The 19,617-nt window shown below is 47.7% G+C and overlaps 2 protein-coding genes across 4 annotated transcripts; one reads left to right on the plus strand and one right to left on the minus strand.

Annotated features, from left to right (window-relative positions):
• The first annotated feature begins 728 nt into the window (after nt 1-728).
• On the plus strand, nt 729-13,091 carry LOC146357945 (fascin-like). Its single transcript, XM_084858741.1, has 8 exons — nt 729-1,118; nt 2,328-2,577; nt 5,533-5,586; nt 6,569-6,850; nt 8,312-8,430; nt 10,562-10,715; nt 12,179-12,352; nt 12,837-13,091. The coding sequence occupies exons 1-8, from the start codon at nt 804-806 to the stop codon at nt 13,034-13,036; spliced, it is 1,548 nt and encodes a 515-aa protein (XP_084714867.1). The 5' UTR covers nt 729-803; the 3' UTR covers nt 13,037-13,091.
• Nucleotides 13,092-13,772: 681 nt separating this feature from the next.
• Nucleotides 13,773-18,653, minus strand: TMEM216 (transmembrane protein 216). 3 transcript variants are annotated; one of them, XM_084859067.1, is made up of 5 exons: nt 18,616-18,653; nt 17,067-17,168; nt 16,631-16,723; nt 15,677-15,878; nt 13,773-14,916 (listed from the first exon to the last, which is right to left on the minus strand). In XM_084859067.1, exons 1-5 carry the CDS (start codon nt 18,626-18,628, stop codon nt 14,901-14,903), a joined length of 426 nt encoding a protein of 141 aa, XP_084715193.1. In that variant the 5' UTR covers nt 18,629-18,653; the 3' UTR covers nt 13,773-14,900. The 3 variants fall into 3 exon arrangements, with proteins under 3 accessions (XP_084715193.1, XP_084715186.1, XP_084715203.1); XM_084859060.1 differs by lacking the exon at nt 18,616-18,653 and having other exon boundaries at nt 17,067-17,292; XM_084859077.1 differs by lacking the exons at nt 16,631-16,723; nt 18,616-18,653 and having other exon boundaries at nt 17,067-17,292.
• Between the last annotated feature and the right edge of the window lie 964 nt (nt 18,654-19,617).

Below are 19,617 nucleotides of genomic sequence, written 5' to 3' on the forward strand. Positions count from 1 at the left end.
TGTACCAATGCTAGAGTAGAGGCTCAATGTTTGGGAGTGGTGTAGTTAGTGGTGAATTTTTTTTTCCCCCTTATCAGAGCTTGAGGAAGAGGCCTTCTGCAAACCAACTGAGTCCAAACCCATGTGCTAAATCCTTCCTTGGGCAAAAAGCCCTGGGGGTCACATGCCTTGTTTCGATGGTTCTCCATAGAGCCTCTAGTATGTTGTAAAGCGGCATTGCCTGTGACTGATGGATTGTGTGGTTTCAGTGAGTCTAGTACTGGCATGGTCAGAACGTAGACCTGGATCTACTGGGAGATCTTCGGGTGGTTTGAAGTAACTTGGCAAGAATTTCTGACTTGCAGTAGCTCAATACGGCAGCCACAAAATGCCCCCCTCCCCCCGCTAAGTTGTACTGCTGAAATGAAGAACATTTGGGAGATAACCAGGAGTGGATTTTTGTGTGGAAGGGCTGTAACTCCCCCCCCCCCTCCACACCCACCCCAGTTCAATTCTGGTACTCAGAACAAATTCCTGAGCTCATAATGCTTTAATTCTAAGTGTATGTCTTTTGCACCTGGCTCTTTTTGTTGGATCTCCGGGTTCTACTGACAAACAAAATAGAACCTGGAAGCTTGAGGTCTGCCCTTGGTCTGCTACTTTCAAAATGTATCCTGGATGACAAACTTCTGTGGGTGGAGCTTGAGGCCGAGGGGTGGGTTGGCCTAGTTGCTAAGCACCCATTGTGATCTCAGGGCCCAGGATTCATCTCAAGTGGGCCCAGCTAGCTCTCCTAAAGAACTGGTGTTGTTCAAGCTTTAGTCATGCCCACCATGACGGTCTCCCTAGAGTTTGGCCTTGTCAATGCAGCCAACCGATACCTGACTGCCGAACCTTTCCGCTTCCAGGTGGCAGCCACAGGCAAGCAACTGAAGCCCCGCCAGGTGTGGGTACTACAGTTTGTGTCCCCACATGGAGCTGGGGCAGCTGGCCCAGGAGAAGGGGCTGGCCAGAAACTTCACCTTGTCAGTGCCCTGAAGCGCTTCTTGGCAGCTGATGCAAACGGCAAAGTCACCTGTGACCAAGATAAACCAGGGCTTCAGACCTCCTTCCTGCTGCATCAGTATCCAGATGGCAAGGTGCAGTCATTCAGGCACATGCAAAACCATCATCTCCCTGGCTGCATATCCACAGCCTAGTTATTTCCAGCGTTCTCCGGCTGGATTTCTGCAGAGACAGGGTGGATTTGGGGGAAGAGGGCAAAGAGAAATGTGAAGTTGTATAAATGGCATCCTGAGAGCTGGTCCCCATTCTCCCAAATGTGGGCCTTTCTTTTCAGCAGGCATGGGGAACCTCAGGCCCAGAGGCCAAATCCAGCCCTCCTGGAGTCCCAATTTAGGCCTTGAGGCTTCCCTACCTGGCCATGTCCCTTCCCCCGACTCTCTTTCCCCCAACTACTGATCATTTTGTGTAGTTTTCTGTCATTCTAAAAGGTTGAAATGGCCCTCCTAACAGATACTGGCAGTAAGAGCTTTACATTAAAATATGCTGTTATTTTTGGCCCCACCCCCTTTGCCTTTGGCCACACTCACCACTGGATGGGTGTGGTCATCACTGGATGACCCACCATTCCAAAGAAGCTTCTGAGAGCTTCTTTGAAATGGAATTCAGCCCTTGGGCTGAAAGAGGTGCCCCACCCATGCTCTATGGCTACGCGTGTATCTTTCCCAATTATCCTCTGCAGGAAGCAAGTGGGTGCAGGATTGTGCTGAGCTTGGAGACTAGTTTGCTGGAGCAGCGAGTAGGGTCCTTTCTCTGCTGCCATGCTAGTATCTGAACTTGAAGGTCAAATCTAGCTGGCAGCTTCTTGTGCTCTCTGTCTGATGCTGTAATGTGCAACTGGGACAAAGTGCAAAGTGTCCCAGGATTCGGCATGTACTTTCTCCCCTCTGGACAGCCCTGTGTTCTCCCTGGGGAAGTAACCATGCACCAAAACCAACATTTGTCCCTGTTGGCCAAGGGAGTGGTGATCAACTACTCTGTGCTGATGGGGAGGGATGTGTTGAAACAGCTCATCTGAGCTCCTGTGGTAGAGGTGCCTGGATCAGAATGTACCCTAGGATAATGTCACAGCTCTCTTTTCTCAGGTGAAACAACTGGGTGGGTGCGGCATAACTGGAATGATGTGACCACCCATAGCAGTTCCATAAACCACAAGGTTGTAGCGAATTCATGTTGGGATACCTGAACTGTTTTGGTGCCTCCTTCATTCTTAATGAGAACATTCCTGCTCTTCCCATCTCAGGTGATGAGGGCTGACTGGACACCTTTCCCTCCCTCCCTGGCAGGTATCTTTGCAGAACGAGCAGTCCAAGCGCTACCTGGGTGGGGCCGAGGAGAATGTCACTTGCTTCGCCCAGGCTGCCACTGAAACCGAAAAATGGACCCTGCACCTGGCAGTGCACCCCAATGTTGCAATGTACAACCCCAACAGGAAGCGTTATGTGCGCTGTGATGAGAAAGCTGGGTTGCTGCGCTGTGATCGTGACATGCCCTGGGGAGCTGAGTCAGTCATCACAATCTACTATGATTTTAGAGGTGGGTGGAGGCATTTTCCCACTTTACTCTTTTTCCCTTGCACAGGGCTTCAGTATAACAGTACAATATTAAGGGTTGTACTCACATAATCCAAGATATTACAAAATAAACAGAGTAAAATTGGTTGACTCATAAAATTTGGGAACAATGTGGTAGATAGGTAGGACTGGCTTATAGACAACTCTGTTTCCTTTCCAGTGTAGAACTCTTCAGCAAGCCAACACTTGAGCTTGAAATCAAATAGGCTGCAGTGCCTCAAGAAGCAGGTACATCTTTGAATCCCACCAAAAAACAGATTAAGGATGTAATCCTATGCATGTGTTGACCGAAAAATGCCCTACAACTCCCAGTGTTCCTCACCCAGCATAGCGTGCTGGGGAATGCTGGGAGTTACAGGACTTTTTTCCAGTCTAAACAGGCATAGAATTGTGCCTGAAATTCACAAAAGCATTTATTTTAAATGAAAAGTAAAGCCCAGAACATAAAATATAAAGGTTCAAATCCAGCTCAAGTTGGTCATAATTAAGACTGCAAGCCCAAACACATTCACTAGAGGAAAATATCCAATTGAAGGGCTTTCCTCTAAATAAACTTTCCTCAGGAAAATTTCCCAGTATTTTCCTCTAAATAAATGTGCAAGGGATTGCTCTGGAAGTCCCACTTATAATGGGCTTGAGTTAGGTGTGACTAACTAGAGCTATAGTGGAGCCTACATCTAGTGCTCTCAGCCATATTGCTGGTCTCTAGACTGCTATAAAGGAATGGGTGCAAACGAAGGTTGAGGTCTTTCTGCGCAGTTTGTTGCACACGAAATGCATTTTTTCCCACATTTGTTTTGCACATGGCCTGCACAACATCACTGAAATTGCATTTCTGTTACAGAGGAATAGCATTTTCCCTCCAAGCTGCATTTTTTTTGTGCATGGGGAAAATGCAGTCTCTCTTCCCGAAGCCACATGTCGTGGTATGCAATCGCTGTATCCAGGGTCATGGGGCATCACGACACAGATCACCTACTGAATACGTTTTATGATGCTGCTTATGTGCAATGCAACATTTTCACATACACACTAACAATGCCTACATCATTCTATGAACTCTGAAAGATGTATTTTGTGTTTGCTTTTTGGAGGCTTTATGCTTTTCTATTACAAAACTCTTAACACAAGGAGCACTCACTTAGACTTTTTTATTTTTAGTGTTCAAAATCAGGAGGGCTATTCTATCACCTTACTTCCTCCCCAGTGATAGTGCCTTGGGATTTTGTCATTTCTTGACCTGAGCTTTATGTTAACTGTGTCCTATTCTTGGCCTGAGCAGAAGCCCACGGGGATCAATTTAAAAAAAGGTAAAGGTATCCCCAACCAGTCGTGTCCGACTCTAGGGTGCGGTGCTCATCCCCGTTTCTAAGCTGAAGAGCCAGCGCTGTCCGAAGACGCTTCCGTGGCCATGTGGCCGGCATGACTGAACACCGAGGTGCACGGAACGCTGTTACCTTTCCCGCCGAGGCGGTACCTATTTATCTACTTGCAATTTCTTGCTTTCGAACTGCTAGGTTGGCAGAAGCTGGGACTGAAGACAGGAGCTCACTCCGTCACGCAGTTCAGCGTCTTAACCACTAAGCCACCGCGGCCCTAATGGGGATCAATACCAGGCAGCAAAGAGTCAAGGCACGAGTCACAGCACCCAGGACAGCTCCTAGTGAGCAACTGGCTCTGACCAAGTCTGAGGCCAGACTGAAGCCTTTTATGTTACAGTCCCAGACTCCACCCTTTCCTTCAGAATGGAAGCCTTAAAGGAGCAGGCACCTGGTTTGTAGCCTAGCACTCCTCCGTTAGCACATTAGCTTCCTGGAATGTGGGGCTCTTGTAGATGAGGGTGCTGGTCCAGTGCTGGGGCTAGGCTCAGGGGTCTCTGGAGGCTCAGGTTCAGGAGTCTCCGGCAGTTCTGCAGTGGTGTTCAAACCTGGAGTTTCCTCTGTTGGCACCACTGGATCTTCTGCTTCAGAGCCCATGTCACTCCTGGACTCTGGGTCATGACAAACTGTTCATGGGGGCATGGAAGGTTCCATGCCAGGGGAAGGGGCATGGTTGTCTAGATTTGGCCCCTGGATGGGCCGGATTTGGCTCCTGGGCTGGAGGTTCCCCACCCCTGCCTTCAGAACCTCTGCAAAAGATACTTCTGGAGCCATGGAAGTGTTTTTGTCTAGTTGCTCTTGACATGTACATGTGCATGCATACTCACAGTTCTCTTGCACTTTGGTCACTTGACAAAGTCCTTTAGTAGGTTTATACCAGGGGTGGGGAAGGTCGGGCCTTGGGCCAAGTCGAACCCTCAGGGGTTCTCTAGGTGGCCACGCCCCCTTTCCTGGCCCCACGCTTTCCTCCGACCACCAATCATTTGATGGTTTCCTGGCTTTTGTGAAGATTTTCCCCCTGTTCTAAGAAGGCTGAAATGCCTCTCCTAAGGCTCAATTACTGGCAGTAAGAGGTTTAAGCTAAAATTTGCTGGTATTTTCGGCCCCTTCCCTTTTGCCTTTGGCCTCACCCACCACTGGAATGCAGCTCCTGACAGCTTCTTCAAAACTGAATTTGTCCACCAGGCTGAAAGAGGTTCCCACCCACCCCTAGTTTATATAGTGCTGCAAGGAGTATCTGCAAAACTCCAAAATCCTGCAGAAATGCAATCAGCATGACCACACTCTCACATCCACACTTGTGCATGAGGAACTCCAGGCACTTGCAGATGGAGTAGGCGAGTGGATGGGGGTGGCTTGAGAAGATCGAAGGTGTTTGGAAAGGCAGCCGGAGTTCAAATTGTTTGAGCAGCACTGCCTTATTTACACGTTTGTGTCGAAACAGCTGTCAGGCCATCCATCCAATCACCTTCTAAAATAGTCCTCTGTTTTTGATGTGTGAAAAAGTTAAGCTTGAGTCATTTGCATCTCCTCAATAGGTCTGGAGTCAGAAGGCAATGCTGACAGAAGGCAATTTTCCCCATACGCACCAGGTGAATTCAAATTCTGTTTACCCAAGAAGTCACTGTTGATGGCACCACTTTTTATTTCCTTAAGAGCATTCATTAGCTTGGCTAACTGAGAACTACTGCTAATTATCATATGCAGAACTTTCCGATAAGACTCAAGTTAGATGCTAACTCACACGCCCTAGCGAGGCAAAAAAAGAGGAATATGTTCGCAGAAAACGCTTCCACGTACAAATTCTCTTACCTGAGTTTTTATTTATTTTGTGGATTTCTACTCCACCTTTGACCTGCAATGCATACTGAGGTGAGAGGCATCTGATGCCACCCCAATTTGTAATACATGTCTGGATAAAGGGGCACATCAATGCAGATGGGAACGCACATCCTCAACCCCTGTCTCAAGCTGCATGTGCCTTGATGCATCCAATGGTATCTAGACTGGGACCATATTGTCTAGCTCAAGGGTGGGGATGTGGCTCTCTCCCTGATGATGTTGGACTCCATCTCCCAGCATCCCTCACTATTGGCTATGATGGCCAGGGCTGGTGGGAGTTGTAAGATAAACACCTGGAGGGCCACGCATTCTCAATCCCTGGTCTAGCTATATCAAGAAGGCACACATGTAAATCCCCAAGTCAACAATGGCAGAAAAAATAGGATCTACAAGAAAACGGATGCAATGTTAGCACCAAAGTTGTGTCAAATTAAGTTCCATGGAATCTCAAGCAACATATTAAAATGAAAGACAGATCTATTACACACATTTTAAAAGGATTTAGGAGATTGTGGGTGAGGACAAAACAATGGGAAAGGTCAAGGGCAAACAGGACTAGAATGCTGGAAATTGTTTGGTACTGCAGGGTGAGCCTCTGCAGTCATTCTGCAGTGAAAGGAACATCAGCTGTGATCCTGCTCTGTAGGCATTAATTTTAAAGACTGTTTTCCAGGAGTGACCCCCCCAAGCCCTGTCAACTTCTCATATTACCTCTCCTGCCTTTGTCTCCAGTGAAGAAGTATGGATTGAGGAATGGAACTGGCAAACTGTTGGCTTCCAATGGTTCACTGGTGCCAGATGTCGCCCCACAAACTTTGTACTCCCTGGAGGTGAGCGGTGGCTTGATTGCCCTGCGGGATGATGAGGGAAAGTACTTGTCTGGGCGAGAGGGTGGCATGAAAACGGTAAAGATGGACAAACCTGGACGGGATGAACTCTTCAGCGTGGAATCCAGCCCTGCCCAGGTCTCAATGCGCTCCTCTTCTACTAACAAGTTCATCTGTTGCAGGCCAGGTGAGTCGGAGGAAGGCACTATGATCTAGATTTGTATGTATTTCACTTGTAGTGGTGACAACTCTGACACTGATTTGCTGATCTGGTCTGATGAGATGGAATGTTCATGGCCATTCCACCTGCTCAGGAAACAAGGAACAGTTGCAGTTGAGATGAAGGATGGGGAAATAGTCAGTTTTGCAGGGATTAAGTTCTTACAGGCCCTAGGGCCAGGACTAGCATGTGAGACAGGCTGAAGACTGGGTTGCAGAAGGTAGAGAAGCTAAGATTCTGGGACCCCAGAGGCAAGGTAGCTGTAGCTGGGTGCAGAATAGGCAATGGAGTAAGATGCAGGAATCGCAAGGAAGGATACATGAAGAAGTGTTGAAGGGCACATGGAATAGAACTAAGAGGGAAATAATAAAAAGCAGGATGTCTGAAGAAAAACCACAGCCTTTATGATGGGATGGGAGACAGAAGTGTAGGGGGCTGGCCGAAAGACAAGGTGGCTAACAGAAGTGGGACAAAGTAGGCTGTAAGCTGAAAAGCAAGGGCCCAAGGAGGTAAGTGGTGTAGTCATAGAGTTGGAGAATGTAGGGTTGGAACAAAACCACACTCAGGGCTTAAGAAACAAGAGAGCATGTTATTTTTTTGGCAGCAACAAGTGGACAGGAGGGGAGGGTTTGGAAAACCAGAGGTCAGGGAGTCCAGGGTATATAGGGTTGCTAGCCCTAGATCCTGAAGGACATTCCACCAGTTCTGGCCTCTGTTGCCACCAAGCAACCCTAGGAGGGTAATGAAGATCAAGACAGGAGGGTTTATTTCACATTAGTTTCACATATATTTGATATAATTAGGCTGCAGGTTTCTAGTTATAGTAACAATCCTGGGTGGGATCCAGACTTAGTCGTACTTAGAGTAGACCCACTGAAATCAATGAGACTTCAGTTCGTCATGATCAACTCCCTGTAAGATCAGATAGTTTGTGAAAGCCGCATGTGGAGATCTCCCATATCCAAACCCTGTGTTCTGCCTACCTCTCACCAGAGTTGGACTATGGCTGCACAGTACTGGCCCCATTGCATGCTGGGAGCTGCATGTGAGGGGAGCTGAGGCTGACAAATGACTTGAACAATGCAAGGCTATATGATGAATACATATCTCAACAGGGTTATGAACCCATGCTGATTTCTAACATTTTGCCCCCTTAAACCACACTGGCTTTAAAAAGAGTGTCATAAAGACAGGATCATTGGGGTCTTCCTAATGGAGTCTGTAACATGTAAGTATGGCAAACTTTGTTCCCATTCTCAGAGTATAGCCTTTCTATTGCAATACACCCAAGTACTGCAGTAAACGTGACTTCAGCCAGCAAGGGGCAGCAATGGCACGTGCAACAATTTTGAGCAGGGTGAGTTGGTGGGCTTCATTTGCTAGGCCAAAACCACTGTAAGCTTTTTCGCTGCTTTGCTGTCTTGGCAGGTGCTGACCTCTACGCCAACGCCATGGCTGTAGGCAACACGGAGATCTTCCAGCTGCTGTTTGACGACACCACAAAGAAGGTCTGCTTCCGTGGCCACTGTGGCACATACATGTCCTTGGTGAGTCTGCCTACATGTTGCACGGAATGGCGTAAACCAGGCAGGATCAGCTGTTTTGATGGGTCTCCTAACCATGTTATAGTGTTTGCCCAGTAGGAGATCGGGGCAGATGTTGCCAAGATTCCTTCTCTTCCTTTCTTTCTTGCTAGGCACAGAACTAAGGACATGTTCACACGATCAGTTTATCAGATTATATACACTGCTGTTCCCCCTGCTGGAGCATTCAGGTGAACAGCTTAGGTCAGCCTTCTCCAACTTGGTGACCTCCCCAGATGTGTTAGCCAGGTTGGCGGTGAATGATGGGTGTTGCAGTCCAACACATCTGGGGGTGCACCAGGTTGGGAAATGCTGGCTTAGGTGATGAAGTCTCCACAGATTCCAAGTGCAATTTTAGGTTGCATCAAATCATGAGCAGTAATGGTTCCATTCTACTCTGAGCTGGTCAGACCTCACCTCAGATACTGTGTTTAGTTCTTGACACCACACTCTAAGGATTCAGATAAACTGGAACCAGTTCAGAGAAGGGCAACAAAGACGATAAAGAGAGTAGACACTCTGAGGAAGTCCTGTGAGGAAAGATTGAAGAAACTGAGTATGTTTAGCCTTGAGAAGATGGGATGGGGTGGGGTGGGGTTGGCTCTGACATCACTTTTCAAGTACCTAAAGAGTTGTCACACAACTGCAGCTTATTCTCTTATCATCCAAGCCTGTAGGGCAGGAAATAATGGGTTTCAGTTACAGGAAAGCAGATTGCAGTTGAAAATCAGGAAAAACTTCAGAGCAGTCAAACAAAGAAACCAGCTGCCTAGGGATCGCCTCCCCCCCCCCCCGCGGACCCAAGGTAAGGGGGTTTCACACACCCTTACACTTACCTCCTGCTGTACAGCCCGGTTTCTAACAAGCCACGGACCGGGACCGGTCCATGGCCAGGGGGTTGGGGACCCCTGCTGTATAGGGAAAAAAGTTACTTCCTGTCTAGAAAGCAACACAAGGGGACATTATACCCAATCCTTCTTCTGGCTGAAAAAGTCAGAAATGTGTTTCTGTACATAAAACCCGTGTGAACAGTGCAGCAGTAAAGCACAACTTCCTGAGCAACCTCTTCAGAAAAGGCTAACTACTAAGGGCTATTTGGAGATGGCTTTTTTATGTCTGCAGTCCTGTACATGCTTAGCTGGGAGTAACCCTCACTGAATGAAGTGGGGCTTACTTCTGAGTAAATATGTAAAAGGTTGCACTGTAAGAGTTGGAGGCGGCCTGAGAGGGGCAGTGTTGTTCATGGGGTGCACACTTACCCGTATCTGGCTCCTGGTCAGTTTTATAGGACAAATCTGGCCCTCCGGGTTGCCCAGATGGCCATGCCTGCTTCCCTTGGCCACACCCTCTTTTACCCGACAAATAATCTTTTGATGGCTTCCTGGCTTCCACATGTTCCCCCACCCACCCTCATGCAAAAGGCGGAAATGCCTCTCCTAAAGCTTAGTTACTGGGCAGTAAGAGCTTTAAACTAAACTATCCTGGTATTTTTGGGTTTTTGGCCCTGCCCCTTTTGCCTTCAGCCTCACCCACCATGGGAATGCAGCTCCCAAGAGCTTCTCCAAAATGGAGCTTGGCCCTCGAGGTTCTGCAGTCCTGCTTCAAGACCTGTTTGTCTAGGGATGGTAGCTGAACCAAATAAACGAGAAACAATGGCACTAATGTATTAGCTTCAACCGTCTTAAAACCCATTGCCTGGCTTCAGTCTGAGCCATGGTTCACACAAACGCAGGTTGAAATGGGAAATCAGCATTCTGTAAATGCAAGCAAGTGGCTTCAGTCAATCTTCCATTCTTGCTGGTGCCAGAAATCCCCTCTTTGGAGGGAACCTCTGCTTGACTGCCCTCCTTGGCACTGGAGTGTTGGCCACTGAGAGCAGCATCTGGATGTTGCATCTGCTCTAGAGTGGCTTATGCAGTGTTATATTCTGTGTTGAAACAAGATATTTTCTGAGCCTTGATGCAGGACCAAACACCAAGTACTGAAAGATAAACATGAATTGTAAGATTAGGTTGCTAGCAGGAGGGTTCTGCCATTTATGGCAAGGTAGAAGTACTGAGTACTTTCTAGCTAATATGTTCCCTTTTTTTTGCAGGGTCCCAATGACTGTATCATCAGCAGCACCAAACAGGACAAGAATGTCTGGTTTGACCTCCTGTATCAGGACCAGAAGGTGTCACTTCGCATAGGAGACAAATATGTGTCCATGAGACCCAATGGACAGCTCCTGGCAATTCCCAAAGCAGCAGGTACAAGTTGGTGGAGGGCATAGGTGTGAACAAGCAAGCATGACTGAGTTGAAGAGGGGGGAGGCATTACCTCTGCCATCTGTGAATTAGCTTTAGATGGTTCTGGGGGTGTGAATGGGGACCCAGGGCCTTTTCTCTCTTGTTTGTCAGCCTTAGTTAAACTAAGGCTCACTTCCCTCTCGAAAGCCATCATGTTGGAAAGGTTTATAGACAGGCACACCAGGCTGGTCCTGGATTAAAAAATATTAACGCGAGAAGCCGACCCCAAGATCTTCCCATGCAGGGCCAGCCCAAGTTGTTTTGCTGCCTGAGGTGAAGGAGAAACAGGTGCATGATCCCCCTGCCATGCACAGAAACCGAACAGACTTGCAGTTGACTCATGCTTCAACGCTGGCTGCCTCTTCTGCACTTGAGGGCAGTAGGCCCACATGGGGGGTGCAGGGCAGGCTGTGTGGTGCACATGCAACTCTGTCCTCCAATGCCTCACTGCCAGTCCCCACCCGCCATGACCTGCCACACTCTGCCTAATGGCCCTGTGCCTGGGTCGTGGCTGTGGAGATCTCAGTGGCTCAAGAGACAGGGGCTTCTTGCTTGCCACCAGTAACCAGAAGTCACAGAACCCTCCCCTTGAGGGATGGGGCAAGCATCGCTTGTTTAGGTTTCTAGCACCCTCCTCCTTAGCCTTTGGAGAAGCTAACATGTATATATGTCTCATAATGAGTGTAGCGGAAATAAATAAGACACATTAAAGCTCTGTCCCTCTGTGGGGATAACCCTGCCCACAGAAGCCTGTATATTAAAGTGGGGTTAACATTGCTCTTGTAATATGATTTTTGGGGCAGCCACCAGCAACACCTCTCAAGCTGCTGTCTCCACTTGTTGATGAACAATGAACTTGAGAGACTAAATGCGGTAAATAATTATAAAAAAACAGAAGAGGCAATTTCATAGAGTTAAATCCAACGTTGCACTTGTACAAGTCTGCCAGCACAGTTCTCCCTCTCTCTTCCTTCCTGCAGTTCTCTGTGCTGCCCGAAAATCTGCTCCAGAGGGTTTCCCAGCCCTCCAGAGCAAATTTTTGAGGACACGTGGGGGAATCAGCCCCTCCAGGTTCTGCTGACGTAAGCTGTTATACCATTGGATCCAACCCATAGTATCTAAAGTCCAAGCCATTAAAGGCTCTCCAGGCCAAAACTGACACCTTGAATTGTGCCAGGAAGACTATAAGGAGTCACTGAAATATGCTCCCAGTGACTTACCCTGTTAGGGTGCTCATTCTGGCTTCTCCTTGTGGGGAGAACGTCTGTTTCTCAATCTCCTGACTTTCTCTGGAGAAATGCTTCTATCCTGTGAGCACAAGGGAGGGTTGGCGAGGCACTTCTGAGTTCTTGAAAGCTGGGTCAGATCTGCTCTGCCCTGTAGACTTGGCTGAACCTTATAAGAGGTTGCTCTTGCACCTGCAGGTAAAAGTGAAGATTTTCTGCTGCTGCTGGTGAATAGGCCGCTGTTGGTCCTGCACAGTGACGCCGGCTATGTGGGACTGTGTTCTGACATGAGGCGATTGGAAGGGAACTGTGTCACCTATGTTGCCAGCAGCCTGTCACTCACTGAGGAAGGCTACTACAATTTCCAAGTGGGTTAGTATACCTTAGACTGAACAAAGTCGCTTACAAAAGGAGGAAGACATGACATACTTGCAAATTATAGCCCCTATTCAAGGATTTTTTTTGAAAAGGATACTCTAGTTTATAGCTGTAGGACATCAAAGACTAAATCAGGGAGAAGAGGGCACCACCACTATTTCCCCAGTGAACTAAATTACTCCCATGGCCATTTGATTTGCTCCACGGCACATGGACACTGGCCTCCTAGGCCCAGTTAAAGATAAACTACTGTTCAGGTGTCATTTCTTTTCATGCTCTTCCTTTTTAAAGCCCCACTGGGCTTTTCCTAAATTATAATTTGTTAATAACATGTGCCATCACTAGTACAGCCTAATCATCTGAGATTCCTTTAATGAAGTGAATACCCTGAAAGTCAGGGAAATCCAAGAGCTTGGCTTGTCATGCCTCCATCTTCCCTGACCCTCCCATTTCCACTAACTCTAAGCTTGACCTGCAGGTAGCAAGTACTGGACCCTGGATAAAGATGGGCAAATTCTGATAACCACTGAGAATCCCGGCAATTTCACCATCCAATTTGCATCCTCCAGCTGTCTTATAATCAGAGCATCCAACAACAAGTTTTTTGTGGCTGAACAAGGAGGCAGATTCTGGGCTGGGGCTTTAGATCCATCTGGTGCAACACTGTTCCATTATTGAGGGCTGCTATCTCCACCAATAAACTTCTGCTGTGTGGGATCACTCAACACCTCCTATTACCGATGCCCAATTTGCCCTTGAGTTCTCTGCTGAATCCTTTTGCGCAGTTACTGTACATGATTTATAATGGCTGTCATCTTTCTTAGCACATGTGTATCTTTCTTAGGCTGGGCGGGGCTTATATTTCTGAAAGCACTACAGTCTTCTGCACTCCTAGCCAGTAGTGTAGTGGCAAATCCAGAAGCGCAGGGTCCCTTTGTGACAGTCACAGCCACGCCCCTTAAAGCCATGCCCCCTTCTAAGATTGTGCAACCTTGTAAGATATACCTCCTTCAACTGGGATCCAAAAACACTGCAGCTGAGAGTAAGGCAGAGCTATTTCCATTGAATGTCTGAGAAAAAAAATGCAGGGGTATTAGCTTCACCCTCTCAACTCAGCCGTCATGGACAGATCCCTTATTTAAACAGCCCCCTTGCACACTCCCTTAGTGCCCCAACATTACCCATTAGTCTTCCCTAAGCTCCTTCCTTATCTCTCTCCCATCCACAACAGAAACGTCCACACCCACCTTCTTTCTCCTCTCCCCCCAACTGATTTTTTTCTGTTTCCCTTCCCTCCACCAGGGTTTGTTTGCCCAGATACATGCCAACCTTGTTCCAAAAAGTGTAGCTGACAGAGCAGGTTGAATTTGGCAATTCTGCTTACTGTAGAAATTAATGTTCAAGAATTAACACTGCAATCCAATGGGTGTTTATTTCGAATTAAATTTACAGAGATCTTGGGAAGGCAGCTAAGGCTGCAGTCCTACGCACACTTACCTGGGAGAAAGCCCAACTGGCAATTGAACACAGTGGGATTGACTTCTGAGTAAACATGCATAGGTTTGAGTGATAAATCCTAAAAATTGGCACAAACCAGCAGCAGCAGCAGCACTGAACGGGTGGCCAGTGTTGCAGGAGACAAGGGCAGCACTGGGCGCGCAGGCAAGGAGCAGGGATGGGCGGAGAAGCCAAGAGCTTGGGGGGGGGGGCGAGAAGAGGCTTCAGAGCTCCCTCAGGCTCCCTCTCTCGCTCGCTCACTTCTTTTGTCTGGCCAGCAGCCAAGAGGCAGCCACTCGCACTCCCTCTTCCTTCCCTAGCAGACTGCGACCCGGCTGGGAGCTGGCTTCAAAAAAAGTGCCAGAGCGATGTCCTGCCACGACCCACCACCACACCACAGCTCCTAGCTAATTAGAAGCTCCACAAGGCTACAGTAGTTGAAAAATAAATATTTATTCCAAGGATACAGTAGAAAATCCAGTATTACAAATTTCCAAAACACACAACCACAACACTGTGTTAGGGAGGGGACACAAGGCCCCCTGCCCTGATACCCACCCCTTTTCAGGGATATGGCATAGGAGGTAACAACTAGTTAGGAAGGGTTAGACACAGATGGCCTAGCAAGAGTCACTGCACACATGCTAGATACTTGAGTGCACATCAGAATGCAACGCTCTGTGGAATCTGAAGGACACAGCTGCTGCAGGTAACATCTACTGATCAGGTCCACACTCTTCTGACTTGCAAGAGTCAATTTTCCAAGCTGCAAAGTTTGGAAAGATCAACCATCATCTTCTAGAAGGAATACAAGGGTGGTAGTGGGGATGTGTAGGGACATGTTTGGGCCTGTTATCTCATGATTGGAAATACTGCTGATGGCTCTCCACTTGAGCGTGTCTGAAGCAAAGAGTGTGGCTGTGTCTTCTTTCAGCTTGCCCAAGGAACTGGACCCCAAACCTCATCTTAGCCCAGCCATAGAAATGGAGGGTTCATGCAGCCTCTCTCATATGCAAAGAACACACAGTTCCACCCAGGCAGGTTCTCAGTATGAGTCCAAACTGCAGAAAATAAAGGGCATACGGAAAGTTATTAGCAATGGTAACCCCAAACACCTTACTCAAGAAAGCTGCAAGAAACTGAATCTCAGTTCTACCAGTCCCCTGCTTGAGGAAACAAACCAGGAGCCACAACAAATATATGAAAACTCATCTGGTGCCAGAGGTATACAGCTACCATTTTGAAGAACAGACAAGGAAAAGCCCAGCATGCATACAACAAAGCTAGGAATAATGCTTGGAAGCCTGTAGACTTCATTTAGTGTGTTAAAAACTACAGACTGTTTCACTTTCCCAACATTATTTTGATGAGAAAGGCTGTAGCTCAGTGGCAAGAGCACTTGCTTTGCATGCAAAAGGTCCCAGGTTCAATCTCTGGCAACTCCAGGGAGGGTTAGGAAACTGCCTGCCTGAACCCTGAAATGCCATTGCCAGTCAGTGTAGATGCTTCTGAGCTAGATGGTCTGGCATTGTATAAGGCAGTGTCCTATGTCCCTTCCTACTCTTGCTTTCACAGCACTGTAAAACTGGTCACTTGTTTGCCTCAGCCTTTTCTCCCTAGTTCCACATACTAAATGGCCTAGTCCCTCCATAATTTTGAGGTAGACTGCCTCTCCTAGATCCTGAGTACTGGAAGTATCAATCTTCCTCTTGCTTCTCAGGGCCATGGGGACGGAAAGCCAGCCACTGTCTTTAATAAACAAATCCAATGCGCACACAAAGTATTTTCCTAAAATACCAAGACGGTATGTGGGAAAAGTACCTGGAGAAGGCGGCCAGGGTGAGTATGCCCAGCAACAGCTCAACAGCATAGAAGAGAAGCAGGATAGCATTGAGGATGGCCTCTAGACGCAGCGCATAGGTCTGCAGTAGTAGATAATAGGCGGCCATCACCGCTGCTGGGAAGGTTAGTGCCAGGCTGATGACGAGTGGCACTTTCCGTTGACAGAGGTTCCCTTTTGAGCCTGCCATACACACAACAGGACAAATGAAGCACATAGGCCCATTCAGGAAGGAAGGCACAATATTCAGGGGTTTGAAGACAGGATACAAAGTGATTTACTCATCAGGAATAACCCTAGCTAAGATCAAGGAATGGGATGCTGCATTGTACAAGTTCATATACCATGACTTCCAGTCTGGTCCCAGGTAAGGAGGAATAGCCAGACTGGATGGATCTCATATTTACATCCCATTTCACCTAGTGGTGTCTTGGCTCATATCTATTTTTAAATTAGGGAGTGTAACATAGGCCCTTAGCAGGCAGGGCAGGCCTGGGGACATCATCCTCTTCCATTTCATCTAGAGCAGGGGTGGACAACTTGCACCCTCCGGATCTTTTGGCCTACAACCATCATGATCCTTCACCATTGACTATGGTGGCTAGGGCTGATGGGACTTGTAGGCCAAAACATCTGGAGGGCCACAAGTTGATCCTGATCTAGAGGCACCCATTCCAGCTCAGTGGGAAGACTAGAGAGGCCTGGAAATGATGCTGTCAGCGGCAATCACATTTACAGTCTACTCCACAGCACTACTCAGACCCCCACATATACACTGTTGTGGGAGAGGCAGAATGTATCTACTGATTGCTTGGTGAACTACATGAGGTAGGGGAAGCAGCTTATTAGTTTAAACGTCATCAAAAAACTCATACTTAAATGACAGATGAATAACATGCTCTTCCAGAGGGCATTATTCATTCTTTGATACTCACCAAAAAATATCCTGGTGACTTCAATCCCAAGGTAGAGGAAAAGCATAACTAGGTCCAAAGCCAGATTGGCAGAGGGATAGGGCAACAGGAGTCCTAAGGAGTTAGACAAATGGCTATGTGCATCAAAAGAAAAACAAAACTGGGTGCCTCTCCCACCTGCTGTGTTCCTTGAAAAAGAAAGAGTGCCTGATGTTGATTAACATCTAATGCAGCAGATAAGACTCACAACAACGATGCTGCAAAGGCCTTCAATCCTCAAGTGACTAAGGCTGGGAATAAATCAGAAAATACACCATTCACCCTGGTCTGCTTTTCAGTTTCTTCAGGTGAAAGCCACAAGATGTATACCTAAAACAAAAACTTTCTGAAGAGAAAGAACCCAGGCATACTCCCACACACTCCCCTCCCCAACTCCAGACCTGTAGCTAAGGCTCACCTTTATAAACAAATATGAAGATCTCCAGCAAGAAATATGTAGCGTAATACCAGCCATTGAGGAACAGCAGAATTTCCAGAGGGGTAGAGGAGAGTTGGCGATCTAAGAGGTGAAACCAGAATATACATACATACATACATATATATAGAGAGATGGGGTGTGCTTTTTTGTTCTACTCTCATTTTCTCTCACAGAGGAACAGAGCAAACTTACCTGAGGTGCTATATTAATAAGAAGTCATAGTTTTGTACACTGAAAACTAAATAGCAATAAACCAGTCTCTATTTAGTTCTGAACTCAGCCAACAAGAAAACATGTATAAGATTTAGCACAAGGATCTCTAAGTGGAAGCCAAGACTCTCTGAGGTGACAGCTGTTGCTAGGGGAAGCATGACAGCTTTCTGTGACCATTGCCTGCTAATGCTAGACAAGGGTACAGATTACAAGTCTCACTTACGCAAATGGACTCCTTAGCACATGGCGTGGAACTTGCTACCAGCCAATCCTTCTTTTATTTTGTCTTCCTTACTTTTGGGAGAATTTGTTTCCCATTGCCTTGGATTCCACACTAATTTAGAATGTCCTGGTTTCAAGATCACAATCAGGAACATAGATTAAAAACCTCATGCCACCACTATAAACTAGCTGAAAATGTGCAAAAATCCAGTCTTTTGCCATCTTGACAGTGACCCTAGGAGATGGTTAAAGCAGTGGTGCAGCTAGGCCTGGACCTTGGGGCTGAAGTCTAGAGCCCTGCAGCCCACCCCACCCCCCAAATTAACACCCAGAGTGGCAGGTAATCAGGGCAGCTGAAACAAACTCCATGTATTCCTGTAGTCATGAAGATGCTATGAATCACATCAGTTTAAAATGGAAAACTGCACATGCTAAGTGTTGTTTTTTTTTAAATCAGGGAGGGAAACTTTTTTTTTTTGCTCTAACATATCAGAAATGTAGAAGCTGTTGTAAAGCACGGAATGGTGACTGGGAACAAAGAGAAAGGTTAGTTGTGTGCTTCACAACTGAAGTAATACACATGGCCGTCTAAAGGGGCCGCCAGAAATCCATTAAGTCCAGGATCTAGAATGACCGAGCCGCTGCAACACTGCGTTAAAGGGGTGGGTGGGATCAGCATGAAGTGGTCTTGAGTCTACCAACCCCTGGCGTTATGATTAAGTGGGGGATCTCCAAGCTAGCTAGGCCTCGACAGGAGAACTACACCATCCGGCTCTCAGCAATTCCACTCTGATCCCTCTGCAGCAGAGCTCCCTTCGCTCCTTCTCGTGGCTGGGCAGCGCTTGGCGCGATGGATCCTGATCCCAGCAGCCACCTCCAGCGGCAGCCGGCGCCTACTGCCCCTCCACGCTCAAGGGCTCGGGGTGTCCTAGAGGTGGGGTGGTGGCGCTGGGGGCGGGGAGGAAGAGTCCAGCCTCCTGGAAGGGAGCCTGGCAGAGCTGACCGGCCGCATTCCACGGCGTTCAGCTCGGCCGCCATGTCCTTGTAGGGCCGGGAGCCACCGGGGCCCTGTAACACTCCAAGCCCCACTTACTCCGAGGCGCCATCTTCCATCTCCATGGACACCGCTACGCAGAAAATCTACTTCCGGTACAGCTCCCAAAACGGAAGTCGGGGGGGGTACAGCCTTACATCCATAGAGATAGGAAGATGGTTTTCCATCTCTATGGAGAGGCCCACACACACAGTCCAGACTTCCGACATCCGATCGAAATGGACGGAGTGGAGCCGCTCTATCCCTGGAATCTTCATGCTGAAAGCCTTATTATAATGGCAGTTAAGAGTGGCAAAAAGCTCCATGGGATACGAGAAGTGATAGTAAGGTCTGCAACGGGACTGCACCTTCTTGGGGGAGAGGCCCAGGCGCCGAGCGCTGCATGCATCGCCCTGTCTCTATAGTAACCTATAGTATTAGCCCCGCCCCTTCTCACTCCAGGTGAAGCGTGAGGGCAGGAAAGCAACGGAGGGGCTTCGCTCCCGCCCCCTCGATAAGAAACGCCCTCTTCTGGTGCCCGGGATGCCCCTTGGGCTTTGCGGCTGCTCTTTACTGGCAAGCGACGCCCCGTCTTGCAACCTGAAGAGAAGCTACCACAGAAACTGCAGGAATGGGCAGGGGGTGGTTCCATGCTGGTCCCTCACTTAGTCAACCACATCTTCGTCCCTATATTTCAACATTTCTTCCGCCCCCCCGCGCGCTTCAAAAGCATCCTCATAATCCCATCAGAGGCATGCCACTTCCATAACGTTTTATTACTTATACTGTAAAGGACTTCCTGGGTATTGTGTTTCAAAAACAAACTTGTGCCCCCCTCCCCCATCTTCTGTGATCTTGGCCATCTTAACCTGCTGCACAATGAAAGAATTTGTTTCTGTGACTAGATATAACGGAATTTTACTAAATTATAGTGTTTAGTTTAAGATCAACAGGGTTACACACATAGGGCACTGTACTGGTAATACATCAAGACTTGGGTGGGCAGTAACTCCTTACTACCAGGCATAAGAAAAAGAATAATGCAAAATAATCACACTATGG

The sequence above is a fragment of the Heloderma suspectum genome, chromosome 1, assembly GCF_057233095.1.
Source record: "Heloderma suspectum isolate Gila_16-S chromosome 1, 16-S_ref, whole genome shotgun sequence".
NCBI lineage: Eukaryota > Metazoa > Chordata > Lepidosauria > Squamata > Helodermatidae > Heloderma > Heloderma suspectum.

Coding starts and splice junctions, on each gene's coding strand:
- LOC146357945 (XM_084858741.1), top strand. CDS start 804: ATGCCCACCATGACGGTCTCCCTAGAGTTTGGCCTTGTCAATGCAGCC. Junction 2,578..5,532: donor AATCTACTATGATTTTAGAG/GTGGGTGGAGGC, acceptor TCTCCTCAATAG/GTCTGGAGTCAGAAGGCAAT. Junction 12,353..12,836: donor CTACTACAATTTCCAAGTGG/GTTAGTATACCT, acceptor CTTGACCTGCAG/GTAGCAAGTACTGGACCCTG.
- TMEM216 (XM_084859060.1), bottom strand. CDS start 17,202: ATGTATGTATGTATATTCTGGTTTCACCTCTTAGATCGCCAACTCTCC. Junction 16,724..17,066: donor CTTCATATTTGTTTATAAAG/GTGAGCCTTAGC, acceptor CTAACTCCTTAG/GACTCCTGTTGCCCTATCCC. Junction 15,879..16,630: donor AGTCACCAGGATATTTTTTG/GTGAGTATCAAA, acceptor TGTGTATGGCAG/GCTCAAAAGGGAACCTCTGT.